This window comes from Balaenoptera physalus, assembly GCF_965194825.1.
Source record: "Balaenoptera physalus genome assembly, chromosome: 2".
NCBI classification, from domain to species: Eukaryota; Metazoa; Chordata; class Mammalia; order Artiodactyla; family Balaenopteridae; genus Balaenoptera; species Balaenoptera physalus.
Genome location: NC_138883.1, coordinates 88,214,070 through 88,235,843, shown reverse-complemented (window position 1 = coordinate 88,235,843; position 21,774 = coordinate 88,214,070). Strand labels below are relative to the sequence as shown.

The window sequence follows — 21,774 nt, the reverse complement described above, 5'->3', positions numbered from 1 at the left end:
CAATTCCCTCACCTGTGTAATTCGGCGGTGCTCGCTGCAGGAAGCTGGGCAGCCACTCATACATCGCGATGTTCTGAGGGTCAAGAGAGGGGGAAATGGGAGGCCAGCGCTGGAGCAGCCAGGCCACGAGGGCTCTGAGCTCAAGGAAGGCTTAGGTGGGAGACGAGGACCAGGCAGCGGCAGTCACGGGAGAGACACTCAAACAGGAGAGGGGTGGAGGTTCCCGTTGCCCACGAGGAACGAGGGCAGGGGGGAGGGGCAGCTAAATAACAATCACGAGAAAACCTCTGGTATAAGTGGCGTTTTGCCTCCTTATCACTCTCAGGGGCTTTCCCTAGACGGTAGCTGTCTGGGGGAGGGGTGCTGCTGGGTGGGCTTGTCCAAGGATGGAGGGCTGTGCGGGGCAGCGGAGTCTCCCGGGGACCGGGACGGGGGAGGGGGGAAGGGCCGCGCGACCGACCTGGTAGGTGGCGATGACCCTCTTGCGCGCGTGCTGGAACAGCTCCTCGTCCCCCCAGAGCGGGTGCTGGCGGGCCAGCCTCTGCGCCCACAGGTTGTGGTAGCGGAACCAGAGCAGGCCCAGCGCCTGCAGGAAGGGCTCGCGGTTCCCTCGCTCCGCCCCGAAGGCTGCCCGCGCCGTGGGGACGCAGGGGAGGAGTTGAGCGCGGGTGGGCCCCAGGGGGGCGCACCTCGCCGGCCCCCCGCCCGCGCCCCCGCCGCCTCACCGTACAGCCCCCGGGGCCCGCGCCGTCCCGTGGCGGGGTCGGGCGCCGTCCACATGCGCAGCGGGTCCTGCGCGTCCCGGGGGAAGGCGGGGTCGGGACCCGACGCCAGCTGCCCCCCGGAGAAGCTCCGCAGCTCGTCGCTCCCGTCGCCTCGTTGGTCTGCGGGGACACCGGGAGGCTGAGCCGGGGGTCGGGTGGCCGAGGCGGCTCAGGGCGGGAAAGGGCCGGGCGGCCGTTGCGGGTGTGCTGGGTATGGGAGCCTCTCCTCAGCTGCCTCAGGTCCCGCCCCCGCCCCACCCCCAGCCGCCTGCCCCGCCCACCAGGTCCCGGGGGTTGCTGGGGCTCTGTCCGGTCTCCGGGTCCCAGCGGCTCCTCTGGAAGGAGAGCACCACGTCCCCGCTCTGGTCGCGATCGAACACAGGGTCTCCGGGCGGGATGTGGATGTTGAGGAACTCGGCCGGGCAGCCAGGCTTTTCCACGCTCACCAGGTCCGAGAGCACGTGGTAGCCTGCCCGCAATGGGGGAGGGCGTGGGAGGGCCAGCTGAGGGCCACTGAGCCGTGTATCTAGACCCCCCACCCCCTTCCCTTGAAGCTTCAAAAGACTCAGAAGGCATTATGGGCAAGTGTAAGCCTTGATCTCCCCACCCCTTCCCAAGCCTTCGTCCAAACTGTTTTCGTTGTAAGTTTGGTCTTCTCCTTGGTAACTGGGAGGTGCCCAGTGAATGTGCCTAAGCAACAGGGCTGGCAGCACCGGCTCCAACATGCAGCTGGGAGCAGCCTGCCCAGAGGGCCTGCCAGCCTCAGTGGGACGCTGGACACTGGAAAGCAAGTGTGGGCACCATGGATGGCCGGCAGGAGCTGAGCATTACGGCTGGGAGCCAACAACCCACAGTCACTGCAGTCAGGCCCACCTGGCACCCCCATTTTGCTGGCCCACCCCCAGCCCTCTTACCAGAATCAGAACCCTGCCCTGAACCTGTCCTAGGAGTCACAGGGGCAGAGTGAGAACAGATCCCCCCCAAGAGTACCTACCAGATTATTTCCATGCTCCTCTATCCCCACTCCCATCAACAGCTCAAGGTGGTGCAGATTTATGCCTCCCCCAAGCAGATGTTCTCCCCCTGCTCCCACCCCCTACCCCACCCCATTGCCTCCTCTTCCATCTCTCGCCCCCCTCTCAGACCCTCCGTCACTCTCTCTCTCACTCCCTGACTCCCCGCCTCAGACACAGAGGTGTCCAGCTGACCCCACTGGCCTCCCTTCCCCAGAGGTTGAGGCTCTCACGGAAGAAGACCCCCCAGCACTGTGCGGTCTCGCAGGGAGGCCTGCCCTGCGGGGCCCCTCATGGCTGTGTTGCTAAGTGCCCGGGGGTTGGGCAGGTGAGGCTCTCGGAAGGGCTGGTACACACCATCTGCATAGCTGGCTGGGACGAGGCGCTGCAGCCGAGAGCCTAGAGTAGGAGGGGTAGCGACAAGGATGACTCCTCAGGGGGCTCCCTGACCTCTCTGCCGGGCTCCGGGATGTAGGAGCCTTCTACTGCCCTCACACCCCAACTCCCTGGGGGACAGATCCTAAAACCTTAGGAATGGGTGAGCCTTTGCTGGTACCTGCCAGCCCTTGCCCCTTAGCGGTGGCTACCTCCCTGACCCTGGGGCTCCATCTCCACTTGGCTCTCACCTACCTTTGCTGCCCCATCTGTGCTCCATGAGATTGTTGTACCACCCATCAAATCGCTGCACCTCCCATGACATGGGGTTCTGAGCTCCTGTGCGAGAACAGAGGGAAGGGGCAGCTGAGCAAGTCAGTGCATGAGAGGACAGGCCAGCAGCCGAAAGTGGATACCCAGCACAGTGCAGGAGGTAGGGTATGGAGGGAGCACACCCAGGGCAAAGTATGTCCAAACTCAAGCCCAGTCTTTAAGCTGCTCACTGGACAAATATGGCAGGGAGCACTAAAGTGGTGTAGCCAGTGTGTGCTGATAAATGGCCTCAGAGAGGAAGAGGAGGGTGAAAGACAACAGTGGCGGTGGCGCAAGGGATATAGGAGCCTTCTACTGCCCTCACACCCCAACTCCCTGGGGGACAGGACAGAAACTGTTCCCAGCCCTAAAACATCATACAGTGCAAGAGCCAGCCACTCTTCCACCCAGTGAAGGACATATCATTCTGTGACTCACTCCTGGGCAGGGGAAATATGGAGAGGGGCTTGGCTCTCTCTCGTTGAGCCGCTCTCAGAGCAAGGGTATGGGCCATGGGGCTGTGGCTTTGGGGCCTATTGCTACCCCGATCTTTTCCCCAGTTTCTTGGGTGAGAGCAGGGACTGACTGGTCATGTGGATAACCTTGCTGCCTCCTCTTCTGGGGCATCATATTCCCCGTATGACTCCTCTATTGACCCTATTTTATTCTCCATAAACTAGGGTCTAGGAGGAAGCACTCAGCTGTTGAGGAAAGAACTCAGGCAGTAGGGGCAGAAGGAAGGGTCTAGAATCAGAAGTGGAGCAAGGATCCTTCTGGTCAGTAGATCAGATGACCAGCCAGAGTCCTTTCCCCAAACTAGGAGGCTACAGGGCTTAGGCTCCCTCTCTGCTCACCTCAGAGAACAGAGAAAAGAAAAGGACTCTCATCAGCCAGAGGGAGACCCATTCCTCCGGTTGTCTCTCCACTCAGACCAAGGACAGGATCTCAGAGCTACTTTCCTGCCCCATGCCCTGGGAGCACGCACGTCAGCACACATCCTACATACACTCGCCAGGGGATCTGAGAGGGAAGATGACTCAGGCCCTGATGTTTGAGCAAAGAACTCAACTAAGGATCCAGGACTTGGGGCAGGAACTAGGGCAGCCACATATATGTGATCTCTAAAATAAGATGAACCGGTGGCAGAACAAGGAGGCCGCCTATGGGGGAGAATACCTCTGGGAATAAGAGGCAAGAGCTGGGGAAAAAAAGAGGAAAATCCAAGGCCAAGGCAAGGAGAGGACTGGGAGGAATGGGAATGTGAGCGGCTTTGGCAAGGGAGAAGCTGCACGGGCCGCCTCGCCATGCTATCACCTCCAGCCAAGACCGATCACGCCACAGATTCTCTCTGCTTTCTCCTCGTGCATCCCCCACCCCTGATGATCAGAGACTTGCTCTTTTAAACCTAATTTGTGGCACCTTAAGCTCACTTTTCTCCTCGGAGACCCAGACTACAGAGAATGGCCTCAGATTCTAATAAGAGACTGTCCAAAGCTGAAGTAACAAACGCTTATGGATATTATTATTCTTTTTTTTAAATTTTATTTTTTTGCCATGCCATCAGTTCCCCGACCAGGGATTGAACTCAGGCCAGGCAGTGAAAGCCCAGAATTCTAACCACTAGGCCACCAGGAAACTCCCGTATCTTATTGATTTTTGTTTTTGTTTTTATCATATTGTGTTAAAACACTGGTGACTTCCCTTTAGCTTTGGGTCCAGTCCGATACCAAGATCCTTTATTGTTTTGTGTGTCTAATCAGTCTTTTCCTCTATGGGGTGTCCGGGGTCCTTACTGCGTGAAGAAAGAGAGAAGACAGAAGAGAGAGAAAGGGCCCCCAGATTGTAAGGAATAAAATAGGAAGTGCTGACACAGCAGATGAAGGCTCCCTAAGTCTGTGTATTTGGGGAAAATTTTCATTCCATTATCCATTCATCTAGTCAAGAAGCTTGAAATGAGCAGCTACCATGTGCAGCGTGCTGGGTTAGCTAGGGACTAGGGATACAGAGGTGAATATGACACAGCTTCTGTTCTTGGAGGACCCCAGAGGATGCTGGGTTCCTCTGCTCCTAGCTGTACTTCTCCTCCAATCTGTACTCACCCATGGGCACCCATGGCCCAACCAGGAGTGTCCATGCCAGAGCCAAGCGGAAGCCCATGATGAAAATGTTAATAGGCCTCAGTTGTTAGAACACCCTAAAATGGAGACCCTAGAAAAAAGACAAAGGATGGAGAGAATGAGCTCCAGCAGTTCAGGAGAGTCAGGGCCTCTTGAGGCCCCTATGAATCAAGGCCCGGGGCTGGGCCAAGACCAGAGTGTGTTGCAAATGGCAGGAGACTGACTCTCTCCCAAGAATCTTTCATTCATTCAACAAACACTTGATAAGCACCCACTACATAGCGGGTACTGACCTAGGCACTTGGGATTAAGTGATAAACAAAGCAGACAGAAATCTCTGCCTTCCTGGACTTGACTTTCTCAGATTAATTGGAAACCTTGCTTTGACTCAGCTTCCTGCCGTGTGTGTGTGTGTGTGTGTGTGTGTGTGTGTATGTGTGTATGTGTGTGTGTGTTCCTTGGACAGAGTCTTGCTTGGGGGCCAGAACACTGGGTTGAGGCCAGGATACTGTGCGGTTGCCAGTCCACTAGTGTGATCTTAGGCAGGTCACTTATCTGCTCTGGACCTTGGTTTCCTCTTCTGGCTATGGGAGTACACATACCTGAACTGTCTACCTCCTAGCCTGGTTGCCAGAATCAAATGTGAGAATGAGGTTGAATTCCAAGCAAGAAAAGTGACAGATGTTATGTAAATGTGATATAGAGAGGGTAGGCTGGAGCTTGGCTTCTCTGGGCAGACTCAGAAAGGATGCAGCCCCCCGTGTTCATGTGTTTGGGGCTGGCTTCCTGCTGTCTCTCCCAGGCCAACAAATCACCTAGGGATGACAGGGAAACAGAGGCAGCAGGGGACTCAGGCTGGGACTCCTGAGTGGCGCAAGGAGTGCCTAAGGCCAGTGAAGACCTCCTAAAGACGATATGGAGAAGGGGGTGGGTTGGGGCTGGGGAACTATCTAGTAGAGGAAGGTAGGAGCTCAGGGAAAGCCTCATCTCTAGCCAAACCCTCAGGGCTCCTGGATAGGTTGTCTAGTCACAGAGGAGGGAACCCAGAGGATGATCTCCTCCCTGACTTGCCATCTCCCATTAAACAAATGAAAAAAATGTAGGCCCAGCATAATTCAAAAGCTCAGCATTCCACTCACTCCACCCCAGTGAAGGGCTGTGGATGGTTAAAGGCAAAAGGCTGGACATGCTGAAGTGGCCACAGTGGTCCTTCCCTGATCCAGGATGTCTTGCCCCTTCCCCCCACCACTACGCCTTCAGGAGTCTGGGCCCCAGCCAGGTGTACCACTCAACCAGTAAAAGCATGTGGTGAGCTCTCAGGCCAGGCTGTGGGGAGAAACTGAAGGGGAAGGTGGACATGCTTCATAACCACTCCTTTTGGGTGGGTAGCCACAACCATTTACGCAGCATCGCTGGTTCCGTAACTTCCCAACAACCTTGAAAGGAAAGCACAGCCTCATGACAGGGCAGTGAAGCCCCCCGGGATGTGCTAGAACCAGGAGAGAACACAGGTTGCCTGTTTCTTTCCCCACATGGCTGCTTTCCAGGCCCAAAGTCCTAGTGTGGTGACCCTGGGCTAGGGAAAAGATGAGTCAGCTCCACAGGTAGTCCAACTTGGTCCCAAGGGAGGGCTGAAGGGGAAAGTCTGGACTCTAAACGCCCAAAGTTCCCTTTCTGGCATGATGTGCTGGTACCAGGAGGAGCTCCAGAGAGAGCCCCTAGGCCCAGGCAAACTAGGCCACCCAACATTCCCAGTTCCCAAAGAATCCAGTCTCTCCACACCGTCGTTGGGGGGGAGGATAGGACCTCACAGGCTCATTTTAGCGTCAGGTTAAGAACGGAGGCGCAGGGGGGGCCAAAGCTAGAATTCCCCTTCCCTCAAAAACGTGGCGGCGCTGGGGCACACGCCACCGCAGTCACCTTCCCCGGAGCGCCCGGGCCCGCGGGCGGGAGATGCCCTCCTGGGTATGACCTGCGGCCGCGGCGTCTCTCGAGCGCGGACGGCGGATTGTCTCCCGCCGGGCTCACAGCTGGGCCCGCGACTTGCGCTCGGGTCCGGCTCCCTCTCCAGCTCTGCGCCGGGGCTGGCGGGGTTGTGGGGTGAAAAAGGGACCGCACGTCCCAGTTCTCGGGCGGGGCGGGGCGGGATGGAGCGGAAAAAAGCGGGCGCGCCGGGAACCGCCGAGGTGCTCCGAGGGGACCCGGGCGCGCAAGGTGAGACCGCACGGGCTCGCAGGGCTCAGATGGGGTAGATGTCCAGTCCGTGGCGAGGCTCGGCTAATGCGGCCGAGTGAACGGCGAAAAGGGCAAGTCCGCCTCTACCGGTCTGCTGGGGCTGGGGAGAGGGCAGAAGAGGGGGAGATGGTGCGAGGGGACAAGGGAGGCGCCCCCCAAATCCTCTCCACGCGGGCGGATCTGGGTTCTAAGACCAAGAGGATGAGTCAATGCCTGCAGACCAGGCCACGCGTTTGAGCAAGGCATCCGTCCTAAGACCCTTTAAGAGTCCGTGGTAGCACCCACCCCCCGGAGTTCCTCGTGAGATCTCGGGGGGTCTCACCGCCCTCGAGCGCCTCCCGCGCCCCGGCGGACCCCGGATTGCATGGCTAGGTTTGTGCTAGAACTGCCCGTGGTTGTGGGCAAGTGGCGAGGAGAAGCAGGGGTCTGAGGGATGGCTGCGTAGGACACGGTTCTCGTGCACCCGTCCTTTTTCTGTCCCAGGCTGGGTGGGGGCGGGCGCAGCGCCTCAGAGCCTCGGGTGCGTCTGAGTAGGTTGAGGCTACTTGGAGTGGGCGGCTGGGGGGAGGGCGGGAAAGCATCCCGGACCCGGTTTGTCTGGTCGTAGTCTAGTACTTAAGTGAATTAGAAGAGTGGGGGTTGGAAGAGAGCCCCTCCAGGAGAAAGGGCGTGCGCTTTGGGGGACAGAACGTCCAGACCTGGTTCCTTCTCTATCCCATCCCTGGGAGCGCTGCGTGTGAGGTTCCACCACGAGGAGGAGAGCTGCGCGTGCTGCGAGGCACGCGGTGTTTAGAAGAGGCGAAGGTAGGAAACAGCGGTCCGGGTTTGAGTGGCGGGATGCGTCTGCTGGGGTCTGTACGGTCCGGGTGGGTTTTAGAGGGTACCTTGAAGTGTTGTCCCCGCCCCGGCCCCTAGAGGCGCACTTCCTGCATCCGCCCAGACCAAGTTCAGATCTAGTGGGAGTTCAAAAACAAAGTATGGTGAGAAACTAAGAACAGGCAAACAAACAAAACAACAACAAGAACAACAAACTTAATAAGGTCCCAAGGTTTACCTCTGCTTAACTGGAGCCTAGATAGTTTGGCTGGCATGATTCAGCACCCCTAGGCTCCTCACGCACCTCAGCTTATTAGGGATTCCTGCCCCAACGCGCTTTTCAGATCTTGTTCTCTTTCTCCACTTAACTCCTACTTTGGTGCAAAAGCACACATACACAAGCCCACACACCTTCTTGAAGAAAAGAGACTGGAACAGGAGTTCTGGACAGGGTCCCCTTAGCCATCCAGAGCTGTAAACTTTGAATGGGGTCCACCCTAACCAGAGAAATAAACCATCACATTCTAGTAGCTCTGTATCACCAATAAGAGCTCTTGGCAACTCCAGGCATGTCACCCACTCCCCCTTTGTAGAGAATTAGTAGTTTTTATGGGTTCCAGAAGAAGGGGAAGGCAGTCAGGGGAAGACTTCAGGAAGAAATCCCTGTGAAGTTACCAGAGGCCACAGAGCATTAAGAAGTACATAAGAACTTTGAATGCTGAAGTCTGGAGCTTGTACTAGGCTATATTTCCTTAAAAGATTGTAGCTGTATTTCTTGACCATCCCTCATACACACACAGGAACCCCACTTCTCCTGTGGTAGGTAAGGAATGGGTAACTGTATCTGAAATGCAACTGAGCATGAGAAACACTTTAGTATTTCAAGGGAGTTCAGAAAGGGAAAAAGTGTCCCTTACCTCTCCAGGCCAGGTGAGAAAGGAGAACCCCCAAAGTGTAGGGATTGGCCCACCCTGTGAGAAAGCACCTCAGTTTTGTCACAGGAGCCTCTGATGCAGCGTTTTTGTGTCTAGATGTCTGTTACTGGGAACTCCTTCCTTCTTGTGTCTGTATTTCTGTTTATATGAACCTGCATGTGTATGTCTGACTGTATCCTGTGCTTATTTTTATTAGTATATATTTATATCAATATAACAATCATGGTAGTCAGCTAGGAGAGAAGTGGTGGAGTGAAGATTGACATGAGATTTCTCTCAGATTAGAAAAATTCTACTGTCAGACCCTCCTTGGCAAGCCAGGGAGGAAGATGTTCCCAAGGGAAACTACAAGCTTTGTAGGAAAAGCAGGATTATTGGGTGTGGGAACTTTTCATTTCAGTCCCACCTCTTCATGCAGGAGGCCTCTTAGCTTAATAATTAAAACCAAATTAGGATCAGGGTCAATAAAAATTAACTTTAAATTGGGCAATGTAGATTAAAGAAGACCTAATTCATTAAACTGAACAAGAAGGAATTAAGGTAAGTTTTATTCACCAACTGTCTTTTTGCTTTAGTCAATTTTAATGTTTTGGAGAATTGGAGATAAGTTAACATGTTCTTCTGTACTTAAGATACAGAAACCCTTTTGTTAGTGTTTCTTTGAATCATCATGTTAATAGAGATGAGCCATTCTTATAAAATATTTTATAACCTCTCTTTGAAATAAATGCAGGAATAATGCTAATACATGACCCTGATCAAAATACATTGCACCTTTATTATTTGCCTATGTTGCAAATATTCGTTTTTGAAATTCCAGCATATAACATTTACTCTTACTTGAATACTATGTATTCAGACTTGCTTTATCTTCCTATATTAACCAAGATATTCTACATTTTATAGCCTTTCCTAAATCATATAGCCTTCCATCAAAATTGTAACGGCTTCAGTCTAGGTGTCATAAATAAAAAATTCTTAGACCAATAAATATCTGCTTTAAAATAAGTATCACTGGGACTTCCTTGGTGGTCCAGTGGTTAAGACTCCACGCTCCCAATGCAGGGGGCCTGGGTTTGATGCCTGGTCAGGGAACTAGATCCCACATGCATGCCGCAACTAAGAGCCCGCATGCTGCAACTAAAAAGATCCCACATGCCGCAACTAAGACCCGGCGCAGCCAAATAAATAATGAAATAAAATAAATATTAAAAAGATAAGTATCACTATCACATATTTTACAAAATAATTTAATCCTCAGATTCTTACTTATCTTCAGCTGGAGTTGAAATTTATGTTTCAGATTCAATTAAACATGAACATTCATGCTTTGGAGACTCCAACCGTTGGAAGAGGCTTTCTGAAAATTTTGTGAAAGCACTAAAAATTGACAGGGTTGGTCAAATCCCTTCCTGTCCAGTCCTTAGCCCTATGTTGGTGATAGTTAATGTTGAATGATTATGATAGAGGGCAGTGAGGGAGCATAGCTCCCTCTTGTGTGCAAAACAGAAGATGCCTCTCGCAGGGCTAGGGACTCATTCATTCATATATTCATCCATTCCATCCACAGACTGATTGGTAAGTATATGCTGCATGCAGGGGATGCAAAGATGGAAAGACAAAGTCGTCGCCCTTTAGAAGATTAGAAGCTAATGGGTTCTAAACGTTCAAACAGTTAGAGTGCAGTGTAATTACTGTGATTGTGAAGGTATGTTCAAAATGCAGTCAGAACATTAGAGGTGGGAACATCTACACTGGCCTGATGACGTCAGATGAAACTTCACAGAGGTGGTAACACAAGCTGAGACTTGATGGGTGAAGAGTTTGCCACGGGAGTAAGAGCATTCCAGACAGAGGAAATAGCATATACAAAGGCACGAAGACTTGAAAGAGCGTGTCAGATTCAGGGAGAAGCCAGTAGTTTAGTATGGCTAGCGATTAGATTGCACAAAAGATGGAGATGGAAGTGCAGGTGGGACCAGATCACAAAGGACTTTGCATGTGATGGTGAGAAGATTAGATTTAACCCAGAGCAAAGAAGTGAAATGATTATATTTGCTTGTTAGAAGAATTGTTGTGGCACCGGGCCAGATAGGATGAGGCTGAATTAGGGCAGAGGCAGTAGGGAAGGAAATGCCTGGGTGGTTTCAAGAAATATTTAGGAGGTAAGATGGTTCAGCTCTCTGGCTTACTTGATTGATGAGGTGGTGATGCCACCAAAGAGACAAATAAAACAGAAGAAAAAGCAGAGTGGAGACAGTGAATTCAGTTTGGGACCTGTTAAATCCAAGGCATCTGTGGAACAGCCAAGTGAAGTGTCCAGAGGATAGCTGGCCCTTTTGTGTTTGGAGCCCAAGTAGGGGGTCTATGTGGAGACATAGATTTGGGAAGCATCAGCCATGGGAATGGATGAACTTGCCGAGGGAATCATGAAGAGTACTGGAAGAAGAGAGTCAAGACAGAATCCTAGGGAGCATAAGTGTTTAAGAGGGGAGAAAGAACTAGCAAAGGAGCCACAGAAGGGTTGGCCAAAGGCAGGAGACCCAGGAGAACATGGTGTCATGGAGGCCCAGGGAGGAAGCCTGAAGAAAGAGGAATTACTACAGAGAGATCAAGAATGATGAAAAGTGAAAATTTCCCTTTAGATTTAGCGCTTGGTAACCTAAAGGAGAGAAGTTGGGGATGGGAAGAAGCCAGATTCACTGAGGAAATAAGGCAGTGGACATACATAGACGATTCTTCCCAAAAGCCTGACTGTGAAAGGGAGAGAGTGGCATAAGATAGTAGCTGGAGGGGACCCAAAAGGTCAAGAGAAAGAGTTCCTTTTCTTTGTGTTCTTAAGATGGGAGAAATGTAAGCATATCCTTGAGAGAAAGAGCCAGCAGAGAAAGAGAAGCTGAAAAGTCACCAAGAGAAAGGGGGAGAACTGATGAGAAAGGTGGTGGTGAAGGCAGGCAGGATTGGAGTCAGAGCCCAAGAAGAAAGGAGATACACATTCCTCTGGAATGGGAGAGTTGAAGAGTTAAGGAAAAAAAGCAAAACTTCATGTGACAGTGTTTATTTCACTTACCCAAAAGACAGAATTAAACGTTTAAACTGTCTCTTTGTCTCTGCCTGATACCATGCTACCCCCCAGAGACAGCACCAGGAGGTGGCCAGCCTAGAAAGAGAGAGGGAGGTTGGGAGCTACGATGTGTCATAGAGAATCACAGAATTTAGAACTAGAATGGGTCCTGGAGATCATCATATCCAACTGCAGATGAGGAAGCCAAGAAACAGGGAGGTTGTCATTTGCCTGTCCAGTTATAAAATCAGTCAGTGAATGGGACTTTCCTGTCGGTCCAATGGCTGAGACCCCACGATTCCGATGCAGGGGGTGCAGGTTCAATCCCTGGTGTGGGAACTAAGATCCCACACGCCGTGCAGTGTGGCCAAAAAAATTAAAAAATAAAAGAAAAAAAAATCAGTCAGTGAAGAACTGGAACTAGACCCAGAACTGATTCCTGCCCAGGGTTCCCACCAAGAAGGACTGGTGAAAGAGATAAATGGAGTAATGAAATGTCCCTTCCTTCCCAATCTGGTAGCTTCCATTTATTAATATTATTCTGTTCCAGGTACTAATCTTAACACTTTACAGACACAATCTTGTTTCATGTTCACAATGACCCTATGAAGTAAACATTATCATCATCATTCCTATTTTTAAAATACACCCAAGTCTCTGTTGAGGTCAAGTAACTTGAAGAGGCAAAGGCAGAATTCAAACACAAAGCTGCTAAACTTCTAAGCTTATTCATTCACTGTATCACTTAATAAGACACTACCTGGTCAGACTGTAACTTACGGAGCCTCCTGGGTACCAAGGCCCCAGTACAGGTTATACACAGGGAAATGAGCAGAGCTGGGTTCGTTGATTGTAAGATGCATTTTTTTTGTCACATTTTGACATCTCTGAAATTGAGGTGTGTTTTACCAGCAATGGCTGTCATTGTTTAATTGACAGTGTTTTTTCCTCTTTCTTTCTTTGTGGTACTTAAAATAATAGCATGTCTTGCAATCATTCTGTGTGGATTTAACAAAACACAGTAAATTCAGGTGCCATTTCCCCAATATCCTGTCTGCAAAGAGACAAATTAGAGCCAAAATAGCTCTGAGATCAGGGAACAGACAGAAAAGAGCTAAGCCAGGGTTTGACCTGAAACGAAGCCTAGGAATTTAAATCAAGGAGGAAGGCTGCTGTTGATGATGTGTGGGGTAGAAGGACATCTGGCCCCAGCACTGTGCCCTAGTGGAGGGCAGGCTCCTTCAGTGCTTACTGAGGTGAGCTCAGTTCAGCTCGATCGCTCTCGAGTTGCCAGAACAGGAGCCAGGGTGCCCGAGAAAGCTTGTCAGACCAGCCTGGGCAGTGCCAGGTCTGGGAATCAGCCCTCTGATGATGTAGTTGGATTATATACTTAGCAGAGCTATCTTACCTTTGTTCTTTGTGGAGTGAGGAGGAAAGCCAACCTTTTTTGTAATCTGTACCATCTTTCAGCCTTATGCCTTCCCTTGACAGAAAATATAGCTCTTTCTATGTTCTGTGATCTGTCTGCTTGTGCTGGAGGCCTGAGGGAGATAAAAGAGAATTACATTTCTTAAGACAGTCCCAGAGGAAGCAGAGAAGCCTCGAGGGTAGTGGTGGCACTGGTTTAGGGGACCTGGGGGTCAGCAAGGGAGCACGGGGTGACAGAGACTGATTGCCAAGACCCTTATTCTCTCACAGCTAAAACATGGGGAGATGGATGGCTGAGGGGTAGCGGAAATGGCAGTAACAGTGGCGTCTGGTGAGCACCAGAGAAGAGGGGTCTGGTTTTATTCTCTGCTGGGTCTCCGGGCACTCAGTAAACACCTACTGTTGTTGTAGAGCATCTGCCTCCCCTGAACAACCCCACCAAAATGGCTGCTTTGGGACACACATTCCCCTCCTACGCTGGCCCCAAGCCGAACTTCCCAGTGGTCACCACCTTGGCCGTCATCATCGCCATCTTTCTGACTTCACTGGTCACCTTCATCATCATGCTGCCAGGCATTCGGGGCAAAATGGTGAGAAACAAAACCAGCCCTGGAGACCCCAGCCCCAGAGAGACCTCGGCCTCGAGGTGAGGGGGCCAGACTTTCCGATTACAATCAGAGTCAGGAAAGAGATTCTAGTCCCGAGAAAGCGTCACCCACGCTCCCAGCAGAGAGCTCGCCACTCATTGATTCAACAGATAATTACTGAGTATCTATTATGGGCCAGGCACTTTGATCTCAGGTGACCAAGTGACCTCAGTTTTAGAACACCCTTCCCAAGTCTGGAAAGAGAAAGGGTGGGTTTGGAAGGAGGATGCTCCATCCTAAACCCACCCACCCTGTGATGCAGAGGCTGTTCTGGATCCTGCGAGTGGTGACCAGCTTATTCACTGGAGCTGTGATCCTGGGTGAGTGTGGAGTGCAGCTGACTTGGGCAGCTGCCTGCATCCCATCTCTTCTATCCTGGCTCCCTCACAGAGGCTCTGCTTCAGGGTGGGCTTCTAGACCTCCCTGCCCACACGCCTCCCTCACCCTGGCCTTATCCCCTCACATCTACCTTTGCCCTGACAGGTACAAGCCTCCTGGATGCATCTCTCCAACCTTCCTTACATTCTTCTTCAGAGGAAAGCAGGTCAAAATGAATGCCTGTGGGGACAGGGTCTACGGAGGCTGCAGGGAGAGAATGGTGGAGGGCTGCTTGCTTTGCTTTGGGGATTAGGCGATAGGAAACATAGAAAGTCTCTATGTTGAAGCTCTCTGTGTTTGCCCAGCATGGTTTATTATGTTAACGTTTCCTGCCCCAGCTGCTTGAGTAGCTCTCCCTATATGGGGGGAGGAAGGGAGGGCAGGGGTAAGAGGATTATGACCAGGGGAGATATTAGATTCTGACCCATTTATTCATTTATTCATCCCATACATATTGTTGGCAAACTTACTATAAGCCAGGCCCTAGGCGGGTTAATGGATACACAACTATGAGCAAAACTGACATGGTCCCCTTGCAGCTCTCCCTCTGACTAACCCGGCAATGCCCAGACCTCCCTGAGTTCCTGAATGTCAAACTCCCCAACCCCAGCTGTGAATTTCAGCTCTGGGTGGTCTGTGGGCCAGGTCACCAACACATCAAACAAGGCCTTCAGTTCCGAATGGATCAGCACCGCTGTTGGGCTGCAGATTGGGCTGGGAGGAGTCAACATCACGCTCACAGGTGAGGGAGGTCTCTTGCCTGGGAAGAAGGGAAAGGCTCTGCTCTGTGGCTTTGGGATCTATGTTTGGTGTGGTCTAAAGAGCTCTAGGATCCGGGCCGGGGGAGGTAGGAAGGGAAGTTCTCAGACCTCGGAAGCTGCCTTCCCTCACTTGAGACTAGAGCCTGGCCCTCTTCCTGTGTGATAAGCCTCTGCCCAGGTAAATACCTACTCTGGCCCTCGGGTCCCTGCTGAGCACAGCTGATCCATTCCCCAGGGACCCCAGTGCAGCAGCTGAACGAGACCGGCGATTATAACAAGGAGTTCACCTGGCGCCTGGGGTAGAACCACGCTGAGGAGTATGCAAAGGCACTGGAGAAGGGGCTGCCAGACCCCGTGCTCTACCTGGCCGAGAAGTTCACCCTACACGGCCCACGTGGCCTGCATGGCCAGTACCGCCTGGCGGGACACTACACCTCGGGCACACTGTGGTGAGGGTGGGACGGAGGCCCTGCTGGCCTAGACCCAGGAGTGGGGTTTCTACCCATCTCTCCCCCACTCATGTGGAGACCCCTAGTGGGACAGTCTGGCACCAGTCACCACGGTGCTTGGTTGGGAAGCCCACAGGCAGGAATCCCTACCTCACCTCTTTGGGGTGTACTTGGGTCCCTGAGCCTCCACCTGGGCCCTCCAGGTAGAAGTTCACCCCAAACAAAGTAGAGGTGCCTGGGCCAGCCTTCCCCAGGTCGTGGCTCTCCAGGGTGGCATTCCTCTGCTGGCTGCTGGCCGATGTGATGCTCTCCATGCCTGTGCTGGTCTACGGTGGCCACATGCTGCTGGCCACGGGTGTCTTCCAGCTGTTGGGACTGCTCTTCTTCTCCACAGCCATGTCACTCACCCCGCCCTGCCCCCTACGCCTCGGCACTGCCACACTGCCCACTCACCGTGGGCCTGCCTTCTGGATCACATTGACCACAGGTGAGGCCCAATCCTGAAGGCAGGCATGGGAGGACTCAGGGCTGGGGCCCATCAGGTCCGTGGGGTTGAGCGTCTGCCTCCAGGGACCGGGAGGTACCTCTGGGGACCTTTCCCCTCTTTAGAGCCCCTCCCTCTTAGATCCCTCATCGCCGGGTTTCCCCTTCTCAGACCCACAGCCCCTCCCTCCTCATATATCCCTACTCCCCTGTGTCTTATCTCTGTCTCTGTCATGTCCCTCATCCCTTCTCTCTCTTCACCCAGCTCTTCCCCAGATCTTACGATCTCATGTCCCCCCTTCCCCCAAACACTCTTCTCTGTGTCCCCCATTCCTAGAACACTTCTCTGTGCCTACTTCACATAGCCTTAAATTGCCCTGCAGTTTTATTGTCCTCTCCTGTCCCACTGTGTCCTGCCCTCCCCCCAGGGTTTCTCTGTTTTCAGAGTTCTCTCTCTCTCTCTCTCCTGGGATGCAATTGAAGGAGCACTGGGTTTAGAGTCCAGAAACTCAGAGCAACAGAGCCACATCAGCCATATGACCCTATGCCAGTCACTTCCCGGAGCCTAAGTTGCCCTGAAGCAGGGACGCTAGGCTTCCCTTAAGAGGTGCCCTAATGCTCTTAGCAGAAGATGTCCTTGGGAAGGTGTTACTATCACTAAGGCGGGATACTTGTTGCCTCATCCCCAGGACTGCTCTGTGTGCTGCTGGGCCTGGCCATGGTGGTGGCCCACAGGCTGCAGGCTTTCTTCAGCCAGACTGTGGGAGAGGACCCTGTCCTGGAGTGGGATCCTGAGGAAGGGGGACTCCTGAGCCCTCGCTACGGGTCCACAGCTGGGAGTCCCGAGCCCCAGGACATTCCTCGGTCAGAGGCTTCCTCTGAGGTGCCCTGTGAGGAGTCTGACTGTGCCCTGGAAAGTTCATCTCCCTGGTGGCCACCCGGACTTCCAATCTGGCTCCAGACTTCACTGGGAACCCCCCAAAACCCCACCAGAACTGCCTGCAGGATGGGTTGTATCAGGTTCCCAGCCCCAGTGTGTAGGTGGAGTAGGAAAAGAGGCTCTACCTATTGATGCTAAAACATGAAACAAAACAAAAAGCCCTAAGGCAGATGTTGGGGCTGCCATAAACCCTGCTGCCATGCTAAGTGCAAATTCTGGAATACTGAACATCCGAAGTATTGAGGACATAGCTCCAAGGTGAAGCTTTTCCATCAGTGGAATAAGCCAAATAAGTGAGGTCTGGTGGAGAAAAGTAATAAGAGCATGATTCTTTGGGGTCCCTTGGAGTTAGAGAGCCAAGGCTGTTTATGGCCAGAGTGGTCAAACCCAACAAAATGAGTGAAGGAATGAGCATGAAACTCTGGCAGCCTCCTGGGCCTAGTGGTGATTCCACAGAAAAACCTTCTTTGGGGAATTCATATCAGCTACACGAGAAGTGTTCTTTCCTGTTGCCCTTCCCTCTTGCTCACCATCCCACTGATGAGACCAAGCAGGGGCTGCCCCTCCTTCTGCCCAGCAACCCTGCCCTCCCTTGGGGCTTTGCCTCTTCGAGGTGCCATTTACTGAAACCCAGCTCCAACCACACGATGACACACGTGTACGGGGGGCTTACAGTGCGATTCTCCCATGTTCCCTCTCATCCCTCTGCATCTCTTGTTTTCCTTTTTCCTGGCTCCCTTTTGTTCTCTCTTCACTTCCCCAGCTTGTGTGATCTCTTGGTACAATGAACGTACTGCGAGGGAGGAGAGACCAAACTTCTTGTTCTAGATCTAATATTAACCGATTGTGCCCCATTCTCTCTGAGCTTCAGTTCTCAAATTTGCCGAATAAGACTGTAGGACTTGCCAAGGACCTAAAACAAACAAAAAAAATCCCGGGATTTCCAGCTTTATGCCTTGCTGACACTTGCCTCGGCCCTCAGATACCACCCCTTTAATGAATAAAGTGAAGCTAGTGAATAAACTCCAAAATGCCATTTCTTCCTAGCTCCCTCAGCTGGGCCAGCAGAGGGGGATCCCACAGGGCCAGCGGGGGTGGAGGTGCGGGGGAATGACCTGCCTGGTCACTGGGGCAGCTCAGGAAGATGCAGGCTCCGATTGGTTCCTCTCTGGGCTCACTAGAGGGCACCCTCTCCCAGACCCTTTCCCGGGTTACTCTGCATTCTTCAGACGCAGAGAATCCGGTGTCTGTGGCAAAGCTGAGAAAGAGTGTACTAGGCTGCCTCCAACCCAGGGAAGTCTCCCCAGAGCTCGTATCCCGAAAAGCCTTGAAAAGCCATGGAAAATAATGGGAGAAAGTTTTTTTTTTAAAAAAAAAGCAGAAGAAAGTTTATTTACAGCTCACCCTGGGAGACTCTTTCCCGGGTGCAGGCGGCACATCTGAGGCCACTGGCCTTTTCCCCCCCGCGCCCCCAGCGCAGTGCCCTCCCGGAGCTCCCCAGGCCCGGTGGGCACTGCTCCCCGGCCTGCGGGGGTCCAAGGCAGAGTTAGGAGTCCGAGGTTGAGCCCCTTTCACAGGTTAGTACTGATGGTTAAGTCTGAGGCCCAGAACTGCTTATGCAGTGGGTTGTTGAGGATGAGAGGAGAGCTCCCTTTCGCCTGACTTTCGAGGCCCTTGACGCTTCCATCCAAGAAGGTGCGAAGAGCGCTGGGCCGAGCGTAGTGGAGACTCAGCACCGCCACTCCGAGGAGGAGGCACAGGATGCCTGCGTTAGCGCAGTCGCGGGTAAAGGGGTCAGTCAGGGCTCCAGAACCCGGCCGCCCGTCTCCATCTACTGGAGGTATTTGCTTTTCCTCCCCAGACACACGCACCACGGAAAGACCTCTAATATGGCATACATAATACCCGGGTTCGCACGCCACTGGGGCAAGATACCGAACCCTTCCGAACTCCTTCCCCTCCTCTGTAAAATAGGCACAACAGTGCCTGCCTGTACGAACTATTGAGAGAGGCAAATTAGATAATATATGCGAACTCATTATGCAGACCGGAAAGCGCACGCTGGTATAAATCTCGTCTCCGCCCCCAGACACCCGGGGGCCGGTTCCCTCGGTCCTCACCCGTGGCCAGCGTGATCCAAAAGGCGGCACCGTAGTGAGTGGTGAGCTCGGAGGAGCCAAGGCGGAGCTGGCAGAGAGACACGCTGGAGGTGGAGGCGAAGGCGAAGACGGAGAAGAGTGCGAAGGCGCCGGTGATCAGCAGAGCCAGGCCTCCGTAGTGCGGGACCGGCATGGAGAGCAGCACGTTGGAGAGGAGCCAGAAGCAGAACGCCACCCTGCGGGGAGGGGACCAGCGGAGCTGTGAGCCGGATTTTCCCAGCCCGCCCGGGGTCCCAAGGGCTCGCCTCCCCTACATCCCGGCCCCAGAACAAAAGCCCGGGGCTGGGATGGCGGAGGCGCAGGGAAACACTGGAGGGGAGTAGCCGGCGCCCAGCCATTGCTGGGTCTCTTCGGATTCCAGCGGTCTGTACGGACCTCGTGACCATCTGCCCGCGAGGCGGCAACTCTCACCCCAAGCGCGTCGGGCTGTAACTGTAGCTCACATCCCCCGGCTCACATACCCCCACCACGACCCCCACCACACACACGCACGCGCGCGCGCAAGTACGCAAAGTGTCTTCTTCCGCGCTCACCACAGCGTGGCCGAGGCGTAGTGTCCCGCCAAGCGGTATTGGCGGTAAACCCCGCAGGGGCTGCTCGGAGTGAACTTCTCCGCCAGATAGAGAACTGGATCCGGCAGCCCCTTCTGCAGTGCCTCCGTGTACGCTCCAGCATAGTTTTCGCCAAACCGCCAAATGAACTGCTCGTTGTAGTCGATGGTCTCGTTCAACTGCTGCACCGGGTTCCCTGCGGAGGGCGGCGGCGTCACCCGGCTGCGTACAGCGAGGACCGGGCAACTAAGCGGATTCGGATAGGAAGGTGAGAATCTTGAGAGAAATAGGTTTGGCAGCGGTTGGGGAAAACACAAATCAATGAGAGCCAAAAGCTATTCATATGAGCTTGTGGGAGCTGTCCTCACAGGTCGTCCAGCTGCCCCTGCCTGCCGCACACCCCCAACCATGGTGCCTGCCAACCTCAGGAGTTCACTTCGCCGCAGCTCCTCACCTGTGAGTGTAACATTAACGCCCTCCAGGCCCACGTGCAGACCGACGTGGGCTCGGACGCGTGCCGCACTGAAGGCCTTGTAGGATGTATTGGTGCTAACTCTGCCCACTGACCATTCTGCGCTGAAGTGTACCGCTGTGGAGAGAGGCAAACCGTGGGGGAGGGGAAAGGTTAGGGAGAAGATTGGGGAGATGGGATTGGGAGCGTGGTGATGGGAGTTGGGACACTGAACAGAGATGGGGGCGTCTAGGAGTCCAAAGGGATATACACGGTAAGGGTGGAAGAGTGGGCACTAGAAAGAGCCTACTAGAAAGAGAATGGGAAGAGGGAGCGGGAACCCATCCCCAGTTCTCCATTTTCCCAGGTGCCCTCTGGCCACCTCCTTCCTCACCCCAGGTCCTCTCCCCCTCCGCTGCATCACACACTCACCCACAATTTCTGCTCCTATGAACAGGCTGAGGAGAACTCTCACCAACCAGAACCAGCGCTGCAGGAACAGGAACCTGGTCAGGCCTGGGTACTGCCCAACCAGAGTCCCCAAGCTCTCCCTGGACCCCATGCCACCCAGGCCTTTAGTGCTTCTGCAACTTCTCTCTCTTGCCCACTTTCCCCCAGTTACATTCCTGACCTTTAAAGGCTGAAGTCAAGTCATGCAAGTCCCTCTGAGCCACTGGCATTTCTAATGTTTTCTGGCTGCATGCTTCTGCCTCCCAGCCCCATTTCCCAGTCCACCCTGCAACTGGGCTGTCTCTACCTGGTGCTCTCCCACCACCTTCATCCCCTTTCCTCTCCAGCTATCTGACTCCTAGTCCTGGTCCCACCTCCTGCTTGGGTCACTGCCATGATGAGGCTCAGTGAGTCCAGAAGTGCTAGGCAGGCAGCGGTCACCTCCCTCAGGAGAGGGAGGCCTCAAGGTCTGGTCACCAAGTAGAGGAGGTACGAACACAACCTCCCAGATATTACTAGGTGTGCCAGTTTCCCAGAAAACCAACACAAGACTTAGGGAGGCTAGGTCCTCCTAGACTTGAAAAACAGACAACTTAGGTTCTGGGAGAGGAGGGAATCTAAGAAAAAGTGCCCAGTCTGCTACAACTTCGAAGAAATTTCTGTGGAGAAATCTCTGTCGTTAGGATGGGGGCTCCCACACACATGACTCAACCCAGTGCACAGGTGAAACACAGCAGTATGAGTTGCTGGTTTCTGTCCTCTTGGCCAGAAGGTCGTCACCTGAGGTCGGGATGGGAGTGGGATGGGAGTGGAGGTGCAGCCTGAGGAGAGGCAGGAGACCCGTGCAGCACGTGAAGACTAGAACTGGCCCCAGGATTACTGGACTGGGCTCCCACTCTCTGCAGCAGCCTCCTGAATGTTCCAGCTGGGGTCAGCCTCTGGATGTCTTGTATGGGACCTCTCCCTAACCTTGGGAAGGGGTGCTTGCTGGGCCAGACTTCTGGCTATGCTCCACCTGTCTGGTTCAGTGCTTCAGTTTGACTATTCATGGAAGATCTTGCCGCCGTCTTAACTGTCCTGTCCTCCAGAGACATGCTGTCCATGACGCCCTCCACCCCCAGACCCAAGCTTCTAGTACCCCCTTACCGAGTGGCCACGAATCCCGGGTAAGATGAGTAGGAAGCTGGCAGCCAAGGCCAAGAACACCAGAATGACAATGAGTAGCGGGACGCTGATGCCAGCGGCATGCCGGGGCTGAGGGTAGAAGGGCAGAACACCGTTCCACAGAGTCATGCTGCAACCCGGCCGAGCTGGGTCTGTTCCAGCGGGGAGAGCGGTCACTGGCGTCCGAGCCCGGATCCCACTTCCCTTTACCCCGTTCCCTGCGTGCGAAGACTGGACCCAATGGACAAGTCAAGTCTGAGCGCCTCGGCTCGCCCCTGAGGA

General features: G+C 53.6%; 3 protein-coding genes across 3 annotated transcripts in view; 1 reads left to right on the top strand and 2 right to left on the bottom strand.

The window, feature by feature from the left end:
* Positions 1 to 13,023, bottom strand: part of LOC309654713 (dual oxidase 1-like) — a 33,631-nt gene extending 20,608 nt beyond the window's left edge. The window contains 9 exon segments of the mRNA XM_082449118.1: positions 13 to 73; positions 461 to 627; positions 726 to 900; position 903; positions 1,023 to 1,233; positions 2,011 to 2,023; positions 2,025 to 2,176; positions 2,408 to 2,491; positions 4,564 to 13,023. Of these exon segments, the coding sequence (XP_082305244.1) occupies positions 13 to 73; positions 461 to 627; positions 726 to 900; position 903; positions 1,023 to 1,233; positions 2,011 to 2,023; positions 2,025 to 2,176; positions 2,408 to 2,491; positions 4,564 to 4,621 (922 nt within the window). The 5' untranslated portion in view covers positions 4,622 to 13,023.
* Positions 13,024 to 13,470: 447 nt separating this feature from the next.
* On the top strand, positions 13,471 to 18,078 carry LOC309655204 (dual oxidase maturation factor 1-like). Its single transcript, XM_082450181.1, is given in 7 exon segments — positions 13,471 to 13,649; positions 13,969 to 14,026; positions 14,695 to 14,826; positions 15,081 to 15,145; positions 15,149 to 15,294; positions 15,564 to 15,781; positions 16,467 to 18,078. Coding segments are annotated over 7 exon segments (1,149 nt in total). The 5' UTR covers positions 13,471 to 13,502; the 3' UTR covers positions 16,850 to 18,078.
* Positions 18,079 to 18,164: 86 nt separating this feature from the next.
* Positions 18,165 to 21,628, bottom strand: LOC309655205 (dual oxidase maturation factor 2-like). Its single transcript, XM_082450182.1, has 6 exons — positions 21,475 to 21,628; positions 20,311 to 20,368; positions 19,882 to 20,016; positions 19,410 to 19,623; positions 18,838 to 19,052; positions 18,165 to 18,482 (listed from the first exon to the last, which is right to left on the bottom strand). Exons 1-6 carry the CDS (start codon positions 21,619 to 21,621, stop codon positions 18,289 to 18,291), a joined length of 963 nt encoding a protein of 320 aa, XP_082306308.1. The 5' UTR covers positions 21,622 to 21,628; the 3' UTR covers positions 18,165 to 18,288.
* Between the last annotated feature and the right edge of the window lie 146 nt (positions 21,629 to 21,774).